Genomic DNA, 16,054 nt, shown 5'->3' with positions numbered 1-16,054 from the left:
TATGGGAGTGGACATGCAAAATATAAATCTTACCTGAATGCTTTCTCACTTGCTCTTGAAGTTCCTTAAAGAGCTGATATATATTGGAGGCTACAAATTTTATTTGGGCTGTGGCAATTCTTTGTACCATACCTACTGAATAGATTGAATCAGATATTATATTTATGTCTCCCAGATAATAAGCAAGAGCTAGAATGATTGCATGTAATTCATTCTGAGTAGACTGAAAAGGAGTTCTGATTACTCTCTTTATAGTTAAGTCACAAGAATATACAGCGCAAATATTATGTTTGGATGCATCTGTAGAGAAAGTTGGTCTTTTAAGAGGAACTTTAGAAATCTTTTCTTCAAGAATCCATTGCCAATTATGTAACAGTCTGGTTATCTTTAATGGAGACCCGTGTGTAAAATTTGGAGCCATGGCTAATAAAATTTGTCACTCTGGGATGATTTCACAGCACACATTAACTTGTGCATTAGTATAAAAGGTGTGTATCTTGTCAGGTCTTGTCCCAGATAATTGTACTGCTTGTTTAATGGCCTTTAATAAAATTCTAGCCACAAGCACTGGGTAAGGAATAAGGCTTTGTTCTGGTTGTGCTGGGAGGTTCATCCACTCTATCACCCTGTCTCCTTGATGAAGGACTGCTGTGGGTGCCTCTTGTGTAGCAAAAACTAATATCTCCAAGGATTTTTGAGTGACTCTTTCAAGCACATTGGATACAGCCAGTTCAACTTGTCTCAAAGCCTCTTGAGCTTCTTTTGTAAGCTGGTGTTGTGAATTTGAAGCACTGTCTCCCCTTAAAATGTCATAGAATGGTTGCAATTGACAAGCCTAGCATGGGACGCATCCATTGGATATCTCCTATCAATTTCTGGAAGTCATTTAAGGTGTTTAGCTTCTCTGTTCTTAAGGAGAGTTTTTGTACTGTAAGCACCTTAGGATATACTTCATATCCTAAATATTGAAACAGAGCATGTCTTTGAATCTTTTCTGAAGCTATGTGCAATTTATAATTCCTTAGTGTTTCTATGGTTTTTTGTAGACATGCTTCTAACATTTGTTCCTCAGGTGCACATCCAATATATCATCCATGTAATGTAATAACATTACTTTTGGAAATGCTTTTCTTACTGGAGTAAGAGCAGCAGCAACATACATTTGACACATAGTAGGGCTGTTTTTCATTCCCTGTGGCAAAACTGTCCATTCATTTCTTTTATAAGGCTTGGCTAAGTTAACGCTGGGCACTGAAAAGGCAGATCTTTTCATATCCTCCTTATCTAGAGGGATAGAATAGAAACAATCCTTAATGTCTATAACCCACAGAGGCCATTCTCTAGGCAACTGAGTAGGAGATGGAAGTCCAGGTTGAAGAGTTCCCATAGTTTCCATCTGTTCATTTACTTTTCTCAAATCAGTCAACATCCTCCATTTTCCAGATTTCTTTTTTACAAGAAATACTGGGGAATTCCAAGGACTTAGAGAAGGTTGTAAATGTCCTTGGTCAAGTTGTTCCTGTACTATATCTAGTAAGGCCTGAATTTTATCGCTACCTAAGGGCCACTGTTCTATCCACACTGGTGTATCAGTTTTCCACTGGATAGGAACAGGTGAAAGTGTTGGCAGGCCTTCAATAGCAGCCCTGCCTAAAAAACCGAAGTACTCATTTTTAACCCTAATTGTTGTAAAATGTCTCCTCACAGATAGATGGGGATTTTTTCAACTATAAAAGGAGTAAAAACTCTTGTTTCACCTTCAAATATCCATCTTAAAGGGGTAGCACTAACTTCAGCTGCTATTGATCCTCCTACCCCAGACATGTAGGTGTCTGCCTTAGTCTTTGCCCAGTGACTGGGCCAGTTGGCACCTCTAATGACTGTGTGATCTGCACTTGTGTCCACCAGTCCTTCTAATGGTATGCAATTTATATAGATGGTGAACATAGGTCAGTCAGCTGTCACAGCTGCTGTTCAGTATATTCCTGGGTTTTGCTGCTTGGAGTCCGAACATGGGTGACTGTCACCAGGTTGCTTATTAGGGGGTCTGTATCAATAAACCCGATGCTACTACTTCCCCTGGTTGATAAGTCACACATTGTCTACCTGTGTTAGTGACTGGGATATTATCTACACATTCCCCAGTTTCCCACATCAGTGTATGAATGAACACTGTCTTGTAAGTACTCTCAGGAGGTGAAATGGTCAAGCCTACTGTCCCTGGAGGCAAGGGATCCATAGGCTGGAGAGGAACAGATTTCACCTCTCCAGGGGGTATCTCAGTTGTCCCAGCTGTATACAACTCTATCCTCCCTAATTGTAGTCCCTTTCTCCTATCATGCTGCTTCCTGGCTGACTGATTGTGTAATCCATTTCTCCCCTCAGATGGCTTCCTGGCTGATTGGTCATGTCTGGGTATTGGACTTGGAGGCACTCTCTGGGTGTGGCATCGGCTGCCATCATGCCCCAAGTGTTTTTTGCCTGGGGCCCTGGAGCTGGGCCCCTCATCCCATTTCCCTGAATCAGTCTACACTCTGATGCCCAATGGAGTCCTCTGTTGCTTTTGGACATAGGGTTTTGGGTCTTGTTCTCCCACCCTGTTTTCTCACTCTGTCTCTATGCCAACATTGAGCTTCCAGATGGCCTACTTTACCACATTGAAAGTATTCACGAGTCTCTCTGGAAGTCCCTTGTCAAAAAAGACCCTGTCTTCCTATGTTGGGATCTTGGGAAATCTGCATCATAGCCTGGCTATAAAAGATATTTGTGCCCACAGTAGCACAGTGTCTTATGATCTCCTCTAAAGGAGCATCCCTATGTAGTCCTAGTATAATCCTTCTACAAACCTCATTGGCATTGTCTCTAGCAAGTTGCCTTACCAAAGTGTCTGTTACTTCATTTTCACCATTAGTCCATGGGACAGCTATCTGCAAATGTTCCACAAAATCAGCAAAGGGTTCATTTGGTCCCTGTACAATTTTTGTGTAGGTCTCACCCTTGTAGTTTTTACTGGGGAGAGAAGCCCATGCTTTGATAGCAGCAGCAGCAATTTGCTCAAATGCTGTTATGGAGTAATTAATCTGTACTGAAGCATCTGCATAAGAACCTACTACACCTGTTAGTAGGTCACAGGTGATTGAAGTATTAACTCCACTTTGACTATTTTGTTGGGCTTGAATCCTACAGAGCTCACTATATTCAAAAAACTACAAGTTTTGTCCAGGTTCTAAGCACAACTTTGCAATAATTTTCCAGTCACTAGGGGTTAAAGTTTCATAAGCCAAATTGTATATTAACATCTTAACATAATTTGATGTAGCCCCAAAGAGAGTGCAAGCTTTTTTCAGGTCTTTAAGGACATCCATATTAAAAGGAACATATTTTCTACTTTCTTGACCTGTAGAATTATGTTGTTGAATCATGGGAAAAATTTGAAGTTTGAAATCATTATCTATTTCTTTTCCATTTTTGATAGCTTCTATAAGCCCTTCCTGTAATCTAGTTATGGGGGTTGGTGATTGCTGGGGGGGAGGTGCCAATGATATTACCGCCCCTCCCAATATTCCTCCTCCCTCCATCCCTGAAGGTGGAGTTGATGTGGGCTGATCAATAATCTGCTCTCTAGACATGGTTGAAGTCTCTTCTAGGCAATCAGAGTCAACACACCCTAATTCCTCATTCAAATCCCCTTGCCCTCTGGCAAGGTCTTGAGTTTGCTTATTTTCTATCTTTTGTTCCTCATGCTTCCTCCTCTGCTCACTTTTCCTTCTCCTATAACTTGCTTGATAGCTTAAGTCTAATTGAATCACGTTGTATATATAAAATACCTCTGTGGTAATTGAATAAGGCCCATTTTTTTGGGTAAAATTCTTTCATTTCAAGTCCCACTAGCTTCCAGTTATCTACACTTAGTTTTTCCTTCCTTTAAAAACCAAGGGGACGTGCGATTCAATGAGTCTAAGAGACTATCCATTTGTGGGCTGGTTACAAGTAAACTCTTCTCGTCAATTATCTTAAATATACCCTCTATAGGATTACTATTAGGGGAGGCTGGAGCAGGAGCAGGGGCTGTATCTGGGTCGGCTGAGGCCAAGGGAATTTTTTTTAGCTAACACCTGCCCCATCTCAGCTACTAGAGATTGCTGGTTTAGTCCTTAACAAGGTAAGTTCCTTATTTCTATTAGAATACTAACCTAATCTCCTGGTCACCTGAGGACTTCAGTGGAAATAGGGTGCCGGCCCCACATTTGGATGCCAAAATGCTGGAATTCTGTCTTCCCAGAAATCAGCTGGAGTCAGGATCACTAAACATCTTTATTCTTGATCTCAAGGTCAAGGTCAGGGGGTTAGGCCTAGCAACCTCACACACACCTTCCTCCCTCAAATGCTTCTGCATCTCAATTCCTCTTCCTCTTCCTATTCCTCCCACACACAGCACTTCCCCCCTCTTTGTCCCACCAATCAAGTCAGCACAGAACAGCTGGGGAAGGTCAACCTTCAAACAAGTTAATAGGGAACTGTCCAATTGGCAATTAGTCTTAGGTGCTTCATTATCCAAGTGCATTGCTCAGTTCTAGCCCTTTAGTATTGGGCCTGGAATTAGGAAGAATTCTCCTTCCAAGTTCAAATCTGGCCTCAAATATTAATTTTGACTCTGAGCAAGTCATTTAAACCTGTTAAACTTCCTCACCTATAAAATTATCTAGAGAAGGAAATAGCAAACCACTTTAGTATCTCTACTAATAAAACTCCAAATAGTTTCATGAAGAATAGGATACGAGTAAAAAATGACTTAACAAACTTTTCATATATCTCTTCTCTCCTCCTCCTCTTCCTCCACATTATCCTCCTTCCTCACTTCTTTCTCTCCCTCCTCCCATCAGGTAATCCACCAAATCCTTGCTTGACAACTTTTATTAGCAGGAAATACTTTAATTCTATTTCTATTTTCCTGTAATTACAATTTGAAAATTGGTGGCACAGAGATGTATGTGATGATCTCTCAGTTTTGATTCTAAAATTGAAAACCTCCATATCTCTGTGTTACTAATAACCACCAAAATAAGCACCTTGTCACATGTTTTACCAAATTGATTATTCCATTATCTACTTGCATTTTATATTTTTGCTAAACATTTTCCCTAAAGTTTCCTCAAACATTATTTTGTAGCTACTAAAATTAGAGATATTCCATGTTAACCATGCCATTTCTGTATGATTTATTTCAGGAGAAAATGACAAATATGGCTAGCAATTGTTCGAATAAAGAATATAGCTCATTAAAAAATCACACATGTGATGATGATAAGGTAAATAATTTTTTTCAGAATATATATATCCTTCTGAATTAGAGATGTTTTCTTTTGCCTTTTTTAGAAATCTTATCAGGCAATTTATTTAGTAAATCTTAAAGAATTTGTGGTTTTAGAATACAATTAGATTATAATTCTTATAATTCTCTCTAAATTTAATTTAGATTTATTATATAGTTTTAATTTATTTATACCCTTGTTTTGATGGTAGAAATTTTGCTGGTTGTATCTCAATTTACATATTTTCACTTGAAAATGCCAACAAGGAAGCACATGACTTAGACTTTAGATTGTATGGGATAGTACTTGTGAGAACAGCATGGTTTGGCAGATAAGATAGTGTATTCAGTGGACTTATCAGGAAAATATGAATTCACATCCTGCTTCTTACACTACCTGTGTGACTGTGGGCAAGTCACTTAATTTCCATCTAAGTTTCCTCTTCTATAAAATGGCCATAATAGAGCACCTACCTCCAAGAATTGTTATGAGGTTCAAATAAGATAATATAGATAAAATGTTTTGAAGTCCTTCCAGTTCAATATTATTATTTATTGTCGTCATTGTTAATAATAATATCACAGCTACATATACATGCACACACAGATTTCATGAGGACAAGTCAGATACCTGCTTTTGAAATTTTTTCTCTAAGCATCAGTTAACTTTAATACCATTTTCTCCTTAGTTCATATGATAATTCTTTTAAACCTTCAAAGTTTTGTATGATTTTTAAAGTAGTCATTTTTTGGGTATTTTTTTTCGAATTAGCATTGATTTGAAATAATCCTGTGTAAGAACTATAGAGTTCTTTTTTTTGTAAAATTACCTGATTGAAATTTTCAACAAACTCATTTATAGTACATTTGCACTGTTACTTCATTCTTGGAAGATCTCTACCTACACCTTAAAGAGCTTAGAAATGGGTAAGAGAAGAAGAAGGAAGCTACTTACTTGGAGGACAAAAAGAAGAGAAGAATCCCTATCCAGGGATATCTGGAAAATATTGTTACTGTTTCCCAAAGTCTTTGGACCACCATATTTGAAAAATGTATAACCCTGTCATTTGATTATTCAGACTGATTAACAATATTTTGACTTAGGGAAATGAAGTCCTAGAAAACTTTAAGTATTATGTAATTGTTAAAATCAATTTGAAAGTATTGCCTGCTGCTGTCCATTGAACAGGTAGTTTTTTTAGGAATCACCTGTGATTTATTGGAATAAAGAATTAAAATGGGAGGAAGTGCTTCATCACTTATTGCTATAGCTTTGGGCTTCAGAATCCTTAGCTGAGCTAACAACTTTTGAGAACCTAAAGTGAATGACAGAACTTTTCCCTTTTTCTCTTTAATAGGAAGTTATGTTTATAGTTCATGTGACATGTAAGTTGAAGCATCTTGTGAAGGCTAATATCAGTGAGCACTTTAATGATTACTTAGAAGCTTACTCACATCATGCATTAAAGATGCTGAAGGAATGCAAATGTGATGAGGTAAGTTGAGTATCTGTTTTTAATCAACAAAAGAAACTATCCCTCAGTGGTAGAATGCTACCATATTCTAAATACTTGATAATCAACTATGTTGTAGTGAATAGAATGCTGACTTGGAATCAGCTACTAAATGGCAGGATCCAGATTTGAAGCCAAGTCATTTTAATTCTAGCTTCAGCATTCTGTTCACTACAACATGATAAATTCATTCAATAGTATGTTATAACTGATTGTACAATTTAACTCAAAGTTAATTAATTATTTCATATTAAATAACCTAAAAACATAAAATATATTTAAATAATGCACATTTAGGTGACATTTGGAGGATAAAATGTGCATGTGATTCTTTTTCTTATTCTTTATTTTCATAAGCTTATTTTTCCTGTTTTCCCAAATGCTTCTTTGACACTAATCTCATTTACTTCTCTTTATTATTCTCATATTTCTTTTTTCCTGAAGCAATTGGGGTTAAGTGACTTGCCCAGGGTCACACAGCTAGGAAGTGTTAAGTGTCTGAGACCAGATTTGAACTTAGGTCATCCTGACTTCAGGGCTAATGCTCTATCCACTGTGCCACCTAACTGCCCCTACTATTTTCATATTACTTGGTACTAATAACCAACAATTTTTGATACTCTTCTCATTGTTTGATACTTTCTAAGGAATATTTTTACATTTCAAGTTTCAGAAAGCTATAAGTCTTCTGTAATATGATAAGAGTATATTAAGTAAAAATTTTGATGTAAGGCCAACAAAGATGATATGAAAATATATTGCTGTGGGTAAAATGTATTTTAACTGGTGCTGAGTTCAGGGAAGGGTATGGTTAATGGAAAATCTTAAGAAAGATTTTATTGTGATGGTACATTCTTTGTCCTTGTACTTCCATTTTAGCTATCCTAGGATATGAATATATAACAGATTCACAGAATCATGGATTGTTAGTGTCAGAAGTTGCCACTGAAGTCATTTCTTCCAACACATGATCAAAAAAGAATCCCCAATATAAAGTCACTCAAGTGAATTTTACAGCATTTGCTTAAGTACCTTCAATGACTGGGAACCTCAAGAGACAGTCCATTCTGCATGCAGAGAGCTCATTATTAGAAAGTTTCTTATTGACATCAGTTCTAAAATGAATTTTTCTCCCCTTCAGTCAATCCATTTTTCCACTTGTTTGTAGTTCTGCTTTCTAGGGCAAAACAGAACAAGTCTAATCTCTCTTCTCCCAAGATCTTGAAGGCAGCTGCCATGCCCCACCCTGCTCCACCCTTTAGCATCATCTTCATTTCTTTCAGCAGATTCCATTTATGCCGGATTTGAGGCCCTTTGCCACTCTGGCAGACTTCCTCTGGTTGGCCTTCACTTGATGAAGGTCCTTTCTAAACTGTTATTTAAGAACTTAATACAGTATAACAGATATCCTGTGACCAGGGGAGAGTAGAATTTGACCACCACTTCCTTATTACTGGAAGGTTTGTTTCAGTTCATCAAGCCAAAATTCACAGAGGCATTTTTGGCTGCCAAGTGCCAACAGTGACTCATTTCAGTCTACTAAAATCCTTAGATCTTATTCAGACTAATTTCCATCTGGTACTTATGAAGTCAATTTCTTGAAAATGAGTGTAAGACTTCATATTTATCTCTACTAAAATCCCATCTTATTTTATTCATCCCCATGTTCTAGCTTGTCAAAAAATTTAAATATTGACTGTAATAGTGTTAACTATTCTAACTTTGTTTTATCTGCAGAGTTCATTTTAAAAATTATATATATATATATATATATGCATATATATATATATATATGTAATATCCAAATATTTGACAACAGTGTTAAATAACAGAAGACTAGTACAGGTTACTTGAACACTGGAGATTTCCAGCAAGTTCATATAGAATAACTGATAAATGTTCTTTGGGCCTGGCCATCGAACCAGTTCCATCCATGTAATTTTCCATTATTGTAACCCATGCCCCTTGATGTTTTCCACAAGAAAAGCATAAGCTTAACTTTTGATGTCAAGATGGCAGAATGAGGAAGGAACTCTCTTGAACCCTCCCAAATTCATCTGTAGACAACTAAAAAGTCACCTCAGGAATAAGGAAAAACTAACTAGTATAGTAGAATCAGTCTCATTGGGGTGTGAGGGGGGGATGTCTGAGAGCAGGAGCTGCAGCTGGCCTCCCAGTAGGGGCACTACAGCAGAACTCCTAGGCTGGGATAGTACATCAGCAAGATTCCACCCTGCTATAGACCAGCAGCCACTTGGGCAGGTTATCAGTGGATGACCTCACACCCAACAGAAGCTACTACAAAAGGCTTGAAACCCACTGATAATTAATAATGAAGTCCTGCCCTGGGACTTTCTAGGAAAGATACCCTCTTTCTATAGCAACTCAATAGCAGGGCCCTACCCTTGAGGCAGACCTGAGACAGGCAATCAGCTAAACCCCATATTCAGGGGAAGCCAACAGAGAGGGTTCATCTCTCATATAAGTTAACTAGAAAGCTAATTTACCATCTAGTGAAAGCAAGCAGCTAATCCCTGAAGTCCAGTGAAAACCAGCAGGAAGACTCTTAAGTCCCAGCACAAAAAGTTTGGGACAAATCTCACATAAAAATGCTAAATCACAAAAAGGCAAAAAAAAAATTTAAAAAAGGAACTTGACTGTTAAAGAAGTTACTGTGGTGACAGAGAGGATCAAGGCATAAACTTAAAAGAGACTAATAATATTAAAATGGCTACCTGTGATGCCTCAAAGAAAAATGCAATTTGGTCCCAGACTCAAAAAGAATTACTGGAAGAGCTTTAAAAGGATTTTTAAAAGCAAAGTAAAGAAGAAGAATTGGGAAAATAAAATCATGAAAAATATCAATAATTGCATAAGAAAAAATTTGCCAAGGACAGTAACTCCCTAAAAAATGGAATTGGCTATATGGCTATGTGGAAAAGGAAATACAAAAGCTCACTGAAGAAAATAGTTCCTTTAAAATTAGAATTGAGCAGGATAAACTAATGTCTCTGTGAAAACCAAGATATGATAAAAAAACAAAATCAAAAAAGTAAAAAGAAAATTAAGAAAATGTGAAATGTCTCATTGGAAAAACAATAAACTAGAAAATAGATTCAAGAAAAGTAAATACTTATATGAATTGATGTATAGAGAAATAAACATAATCAGGAGAACAATGTACATGTTAACAGGAATATTATTAGAGGAAGAACTGTGAATGACTTATTTATTCTCAGCAATACAATGATCCAAGACAATCTCAAAGGATGAAGCATACCATCTGCCTCCAGAGAAAGAACTGATATTGTTTAAATATTAAGTGAAGCATGCTATTTTTCACTTTCTTTATTCTTTTTTTCTTTTTTTAAGAGTTTTCCTATATAAAACTATTAAGAAAGAAATGTTCAGGAAGAGGGAAAGGGGCTGGAGGGATAGAATTTGGAACTCAAAACTTTAATTTTTTTTTTAAATGCATGTTACTTGATCAAATATTTTGCTGAAATCTAGAGAGAATAGAATAGGTAAAAACTTATCTACATCTGCTTCCTGATCAACCCATTTAGAAAATGACAAAAAAAGGAAACACATTTAGTCTAAAATATTTGCCTTTCTGGCTCTGTAATAACACTTTTTTCTCCATATCTTTCAAATATTATTAGCAGTGACTGAGTAGCTATAATCTCTAGTTCTTTCATCATCCAAAGATATGATTGCCAAGGTGGGGTATAGGTCTGTGAATTTATGATTTGAATTCATAAAAGGAAAATAAGTTCTCTGTATCTATCTTTTTTATTTATTATGGACATGAACTCTCAGTCTTTTAATGTAAAAGGTCATTTTCTTATAATAGAAAACAGAAAGAAATCAATAATAGAGTAGTTTCGTCTTTCTCAGTTGTCAGTTTTCATCAGTTCCTTCACCTTCTTTTCTAAGTTATTCCTTTTCCTCAATATAGGTTTACAAGAAGATTAGAACATTATCACACACATACACACACACACACATACACATATCTTTTAAAAATATATATTTGATTGGTAAATTTTCTCTGTGTCTACACTGATCCCTTTGAAAAACTCTTCTTTTCCTTCCTCAATAGACCTCTCTTTGTTATAAATTTATTTTAAAATACCTCTTATAAAGTTACTATCTTTTACTATATCTCTTTTAAATATTCTTAGAGCCAGAAGTTTTACTGCTATCCAAAGAACTGTCAGTTTCTAATGATAATAGCCACGGTGCTGGCCATGGTACTAGCCATGATTAAAATGGCCACTCATCAGATCTTACTGCAACTTCAAGACAGTGATAAACAATGTATATAGTTTTAGCAACAAGGCAGTCTATCTGGAAGGCACAACTGACAAAGCAAGGGACTATCTATCTCTTGTGAGCAGACTTCCTCTGCTTGCTGAGACTAAGCTAAAGGTAGTTAAATGATTTATCTAACACCATATAAATTTTCAGTATCAGTGATTACAATTGAAATCAGGTCCTATTACTCTAGAACCAGTGGTGCTTGTCAATATGGCACCAGTGGTATTTGTCAATATGGCACAGAACTGCAGATATTGTTTTATAAAGCTAAAGAACAGTAGAACTATCACATCTAGATTGTTTCTGGTGACTTCACCTCTTAATTTATTCTAAGGTTGTATTCGGTCTTTTAGCCATCATATCATGCTGTTGATTAATAATGGAGGTTGCTAGCCACTAAAAACATCTTCATCTTTTACACCTGATATTTTATTTATTTTTAAAATAATAGCTTTTTATATTCAAAATATATACAAAGATAGTTTTCAACATTCACCCTTGCAAAACCTTGTGTTCCAGATTTTTCTCCCTTCCTTCCTTCCATCCCCTCCCCTCCACAGGAAGTAGTCCAATATGTTAAATATGTACAATTCTTGTATATTTATTTCCACATTTATCATGCTGCACAAGAAAAACCAGATCAAAAAGGGAAAAAATGAGAAAGGAAAAAAAAGCAAGCAAACAACAACGAAAAAGATTAAAATACTATGTTGTGATCCACACTCAGTCCCCATAGCCCTTTCTCTGGGTGCAGATGGTTCTTTCTATCACAAGTCTATTGGAATTGACCTGAATTACTTCATTGAAAAGAGCCAAGTCCAAAAGAAGTGATCATCATCTAACCTTGCCGTTGTTGTGTACAATGTTCTCTTGATTCTACTCACTTTTTTAGCATCAGTTCATGTAAGTAAGTCTCTTCTGGCTTCTCTGAAATCAGCCTTTTAATCATTTCTTATAGAACAATATTCTATAGCATTCATATACCATAATTTATTCAGCTATTCTCCAACTGAGTAGTTGGACAGAGCAGTGTGACAAAAAATCAACACACACACACACACACACACACACACACACACACACACACACACACACACATGCTATATCATTACCTTTTTAGAGATTTAGTTCAACACTTATCCTTTCCATTCTTGTAGCACCACTTATTCCTGAAATCACATGTACAGAAATCTTTGTATCCAGAAATCCAAAGTAAGCTTGTTATAGTATAGCAAGGATACTATACTATAAGCCAAAGTACTGTCAATATTTACAAATGATAGGATAGTTTACTTAGAAAACCCACTAAGTCAGCAAATAAACTCACTGAAGCAATTGCTTCATTAAAGAACCAAGACACAAAAATAAATCCACAAAAACTATCACCATCTCCATATAGTATCACCCAAGAAAATGTAACAGAAATCTAACATTTCTAAAAGCTATGAAAAATAAATTAAAATTTAGGTAACAATTTGCCTCTCTAACTGAATTCCAATGGGTTTGCAACCAGAAATAACATCTTATAACTCTTTAATGTAACTTATAGGAAGTACTTATTTTACCAATCACAGTGTTGGGCACATCATGTGTGATCAATAAATAAATCTCTGATTGCTGTCATTAAGTAATAGTAGGATGAATATGCCCAGGGACTGAGTTCCATTTTTCCCCTATTCCTCTTTGCTGACCTGTTTACACTAAAAATCAATCAATTTTTTATTAACGTCTACTATGTTCTAAGCACTATGCTAAGTACTAGGGATACAAAAAGGCAAAAGAGAGCCCTTGTCCTTGAGGAGCTTACAATATAATGAGAAAAGACAACATACAAAGATGTTAAAAGCAGATTATATACAGGATAAATAGAAAATAATTAAAAGAAGGAAGGCATTGAAATTAAAAAGGATTGGAAAAGGGAACGCACTGAATTTAAAAAGGATTGAGGAAGGCTAATTGTAGAAGGTTGGATTTTAGTTGGAACTTAAAAGAAATCAAGGATGTCAGTAGTCTGGGGGGGAAGAGGCAGAATGTTCAAAGAATGGAAGGTAACCACAGAGATTACTGGGAGTCAAGAAATGGAGCATCTTTTTCATGGAATCTCAAGGAGGCCAGTATCACTAAATCAAAGAGTATGTGTTGGGGATTAATGTAAAAAGATTGGAAAGGAAGGAGGAGAATAAGTTAGGAAGTACTTTGGATGTGAAACAGGAATTTCATATTTGATCTAGAAATAATAAGAAGCCCCTTAAGTTAGTATCCTGTCTTCAGAACTATGAACCAAGCTAATATTATATACCATTTTTATCACTGAGATCAACAACAATAACAAAAAATCAAAGTTTGATCATCAGTATCTTAACTATGACACATTTTTGTTTTGTTTTGTTTTGTTTTTAGGAAAAAGAAAAAAGAGCAGAAAGAAAGATAGAAAGAAACCATTCTATCAGTGAAGTTTCTCCTACCAAGAATTCAGTAAGAATTGATCTTATCATTCTTCTATTTAGCCTCCTTCCTAAGATCATGTGTTTAAGTCCTTAGAGATTATATATATATTATAATCCATCTTCTTTTGCCCCATTCTTTGAATGGGATCAGAGAAGCATAGAAGCCAAATGGCTTCCCCAAATTCACATAGGCCATTAATGACAGAAATGAGATTTGAATCCTAGTTCATGGACTAGAAATCCATTATTTTTGCCTTGTATCATGCTCCTTGTGAAAAGTGATCCATTTCCATGTTTCACCTCAATTCTGTTTTTCTGTATGTGATTCACAAAATATTCCTTGTAATTTTCATTGTGAGCTAAAAAAGTTGTCCTCATTAAAAGAGTTCCTTTTAATTGATTTTTTGTCTACTTGCTTAAGGCTAATACCAGATTCTATCATTCATGCAACTTTTTTGCAGCCTTATTGATCATAACACATTTTTCTCTCCTAGGTGAATGGAACAGAGAAAAAAACAGGAGGACCCTGCTTCAAGATCCTGGTAAGAGTTAATATTTTTATTTTTATCCTACTTTCTTGAAAGAAACCCATTTTTCTTTAACTTTATTTTTCTATGTATAATTTATAAAGGATTCTATATGATTTTAAAAAACAAGTAAGAATTCTGCCTCATTAGGAAGATCTCTTTTTGAACTGCCTTATTTTGAAACTTGGCATTTTAAAAACTGGACTGGAGAAAGAGAATAAGGATGTTTCTCCCAACAACCTGTTAGAAATAGAATCTGCATGCCTGACTGACTCTATGCCATGTTTATTACACCCTTCAGAATTTACACTGGGCTAGATCATCCCCAAAATAACCCTATGACATCTCAAACCCACAGAGAATATATTACATTGTACAAGTCAAATCCACTGCTTTCAATAAGGTTCTGACTACAGCTTGTCAACCTTTCTCAGATTGGACATGCATTTAAATTAAAAAGAGAATATAGAAGAAAGACAAAAGAAAATATGTTCCCAAAAATAAAGAAGAAATTTCTCTTTCTTCTTCATTTTTATATTTTTTAACATTCATCTTTGGTTTCATAGGAAAAAACATCATAGAAGTGATGTTTATATACCATAGCTGACTTTGTTCAGGACCTGTAATTATAAAGAACATAGAAATTCTGGTTCCATATTTATCTTTAAGAACTTTTCCTAATGTCATAAAATAGCCACGCTTTTCCCCCTAATGTCCCCAGATCTCCCCCAAATCTAACTTGTGCAAATTGTGAATGTGATGGCATTCAGACTTTTTATCTGCCAGTCTGTAGCCTCCTATAGATCCAATGTGGAATTGATCTTTTCCATCCTCTTTCCTTTTTTTGCTCCTTCTACAGAAATCTGGAACTTTGTCTTCTTCTCTTCCTATAGGCCTCCCCACCATGGGGCCCTTCCTTCTTCCTCTTTAGTGGCAGCTTTCAATCCTTTGTAGTTCTTCCATAATTCTCTCTTTTTAAAAATTGTTTATTTATTTTAAACTGAAATACAAAATGAGAAAGAGAAAAAATTTCCATGTACTCAGCAGAATGTAAGAGAAGATTCAACATAAAGAAATAAATTTTCATTTCACTAAAACTTACATAATAAATACTATACATTGTTTTCAAAGCGACCCAATTTTCTGTGCTTCTTAAGGGTTTTCTGTTGTTCTCTTCTGGGTTTTCTATTGTTCTCTGCTGAATACTTTTTATTTTATGTTTTTCTCCTCCCCTTTTCTCCCCATCTCCCCATTATAGAGAAGGCTACATTTAATATGAATATATACATATATAGAAAATATGTTTATACATACACACATATATGTATATATTTGTGTACATATCTATAATCATACACATATATACATGCATATGTTTAAATACACACATATATAAAATCATATATATATATATATATGTATATATATATATATATATGTATATGCATGTCCTTAAGTTGAAAAGCAAAGAAAGTTTCCCCACTTGAATACACTGTATATCAATGAAATTGCAGTTCTAGACCCTATTCCTGTTCCTTTTCCTTTTATGGTAGGTCTTTACAAACCTTAAAAATACTACACAAATACTAGCTGTAATAAAAACAATACTTACTGTTGTTGTTACTGGGGATACAAAGACAAAAAGTAATAGATAGCATTTCTAGAGTGCCTTAAGTTTTACCCAGCACTTTTATGCATGTTACATCATTTGACCCTCACAATTACCCTGAGGAGATAGGTATTTATAATCTCCATTTTTAAAATGAGAATGTGAGGATCATCCAGCTATTATATATTGAAATAAGATTGGCATGCGGGTCTTTCTAACTCCACCTACATGACCTAGCTGCCTTTACATGATCATTTGAGGACAGGGAAACAATCAAATGTTTAAGATAAAATGTATGTGTATAATTTAATCACAGACAGCTAGAT

At 35.4% G+C, this 16,054-nt stretch overlaps 1 protein-coding gene across 4 annotated transcripts in view; it reads left to right on the top strand.

The window, feature by feature from the left end:
- The window catches only part of IL7 (interleukin 7), a 38,958-nt gene that overhangs the window by 20,769 nt on the left and 2,135 nt on the right, over positions 1-16,054 (top strand). For 3 of the 4 annotated variants that reach the window (XR_012484347.1, XM_074278945.1, XM_074278944.1), the window contains exons 3-6: positions 5,229-5,309; positions 6,670-6,807; positions 13,546-13,620; positions 14,087-14,134. Coding sequence is in view for 3 of the 4 variants with exons in the window: in XM_074278945.1 (XP_074135046.1) it covers positions 5,229-5,309; positions 6,670-6,807; positions 13,546-13,620; positions 14,087-14,134 (342 nt within the window). In the remaining variant the exon portion in view is untranslated. The remainder of the gene's footprint in view (positions 1-5,228; positions 5,310-6,669; positions 6,808-13,545; positions 13,621-14,086; positions 14,135-16,054) is intronic. The other variant, XM_074278946.1, reaches the window with a different exon arrangement.

Source organism: Sminthopsis crassicaudata, chromosome 1 (genome assembly GCF_048593235.1).
Source record: "Sminthopsis crassicaudata isolate SCR6 chromosome 1, ASM4859323v1, whole genome shotgun sequence".
Lineage (NCBI taxonomy): Eukaryota > Metazoa > Chordata > Mammalia > Dasyuromorphia > Dasyuridae > Sminthopsis > Sminthopsis crassicaudata.
The sequence above is the reverse complement of the archived record's forward strand: the minus strand, read 5'-3'. Positions and strand labels throughout refer to the sequence as shown.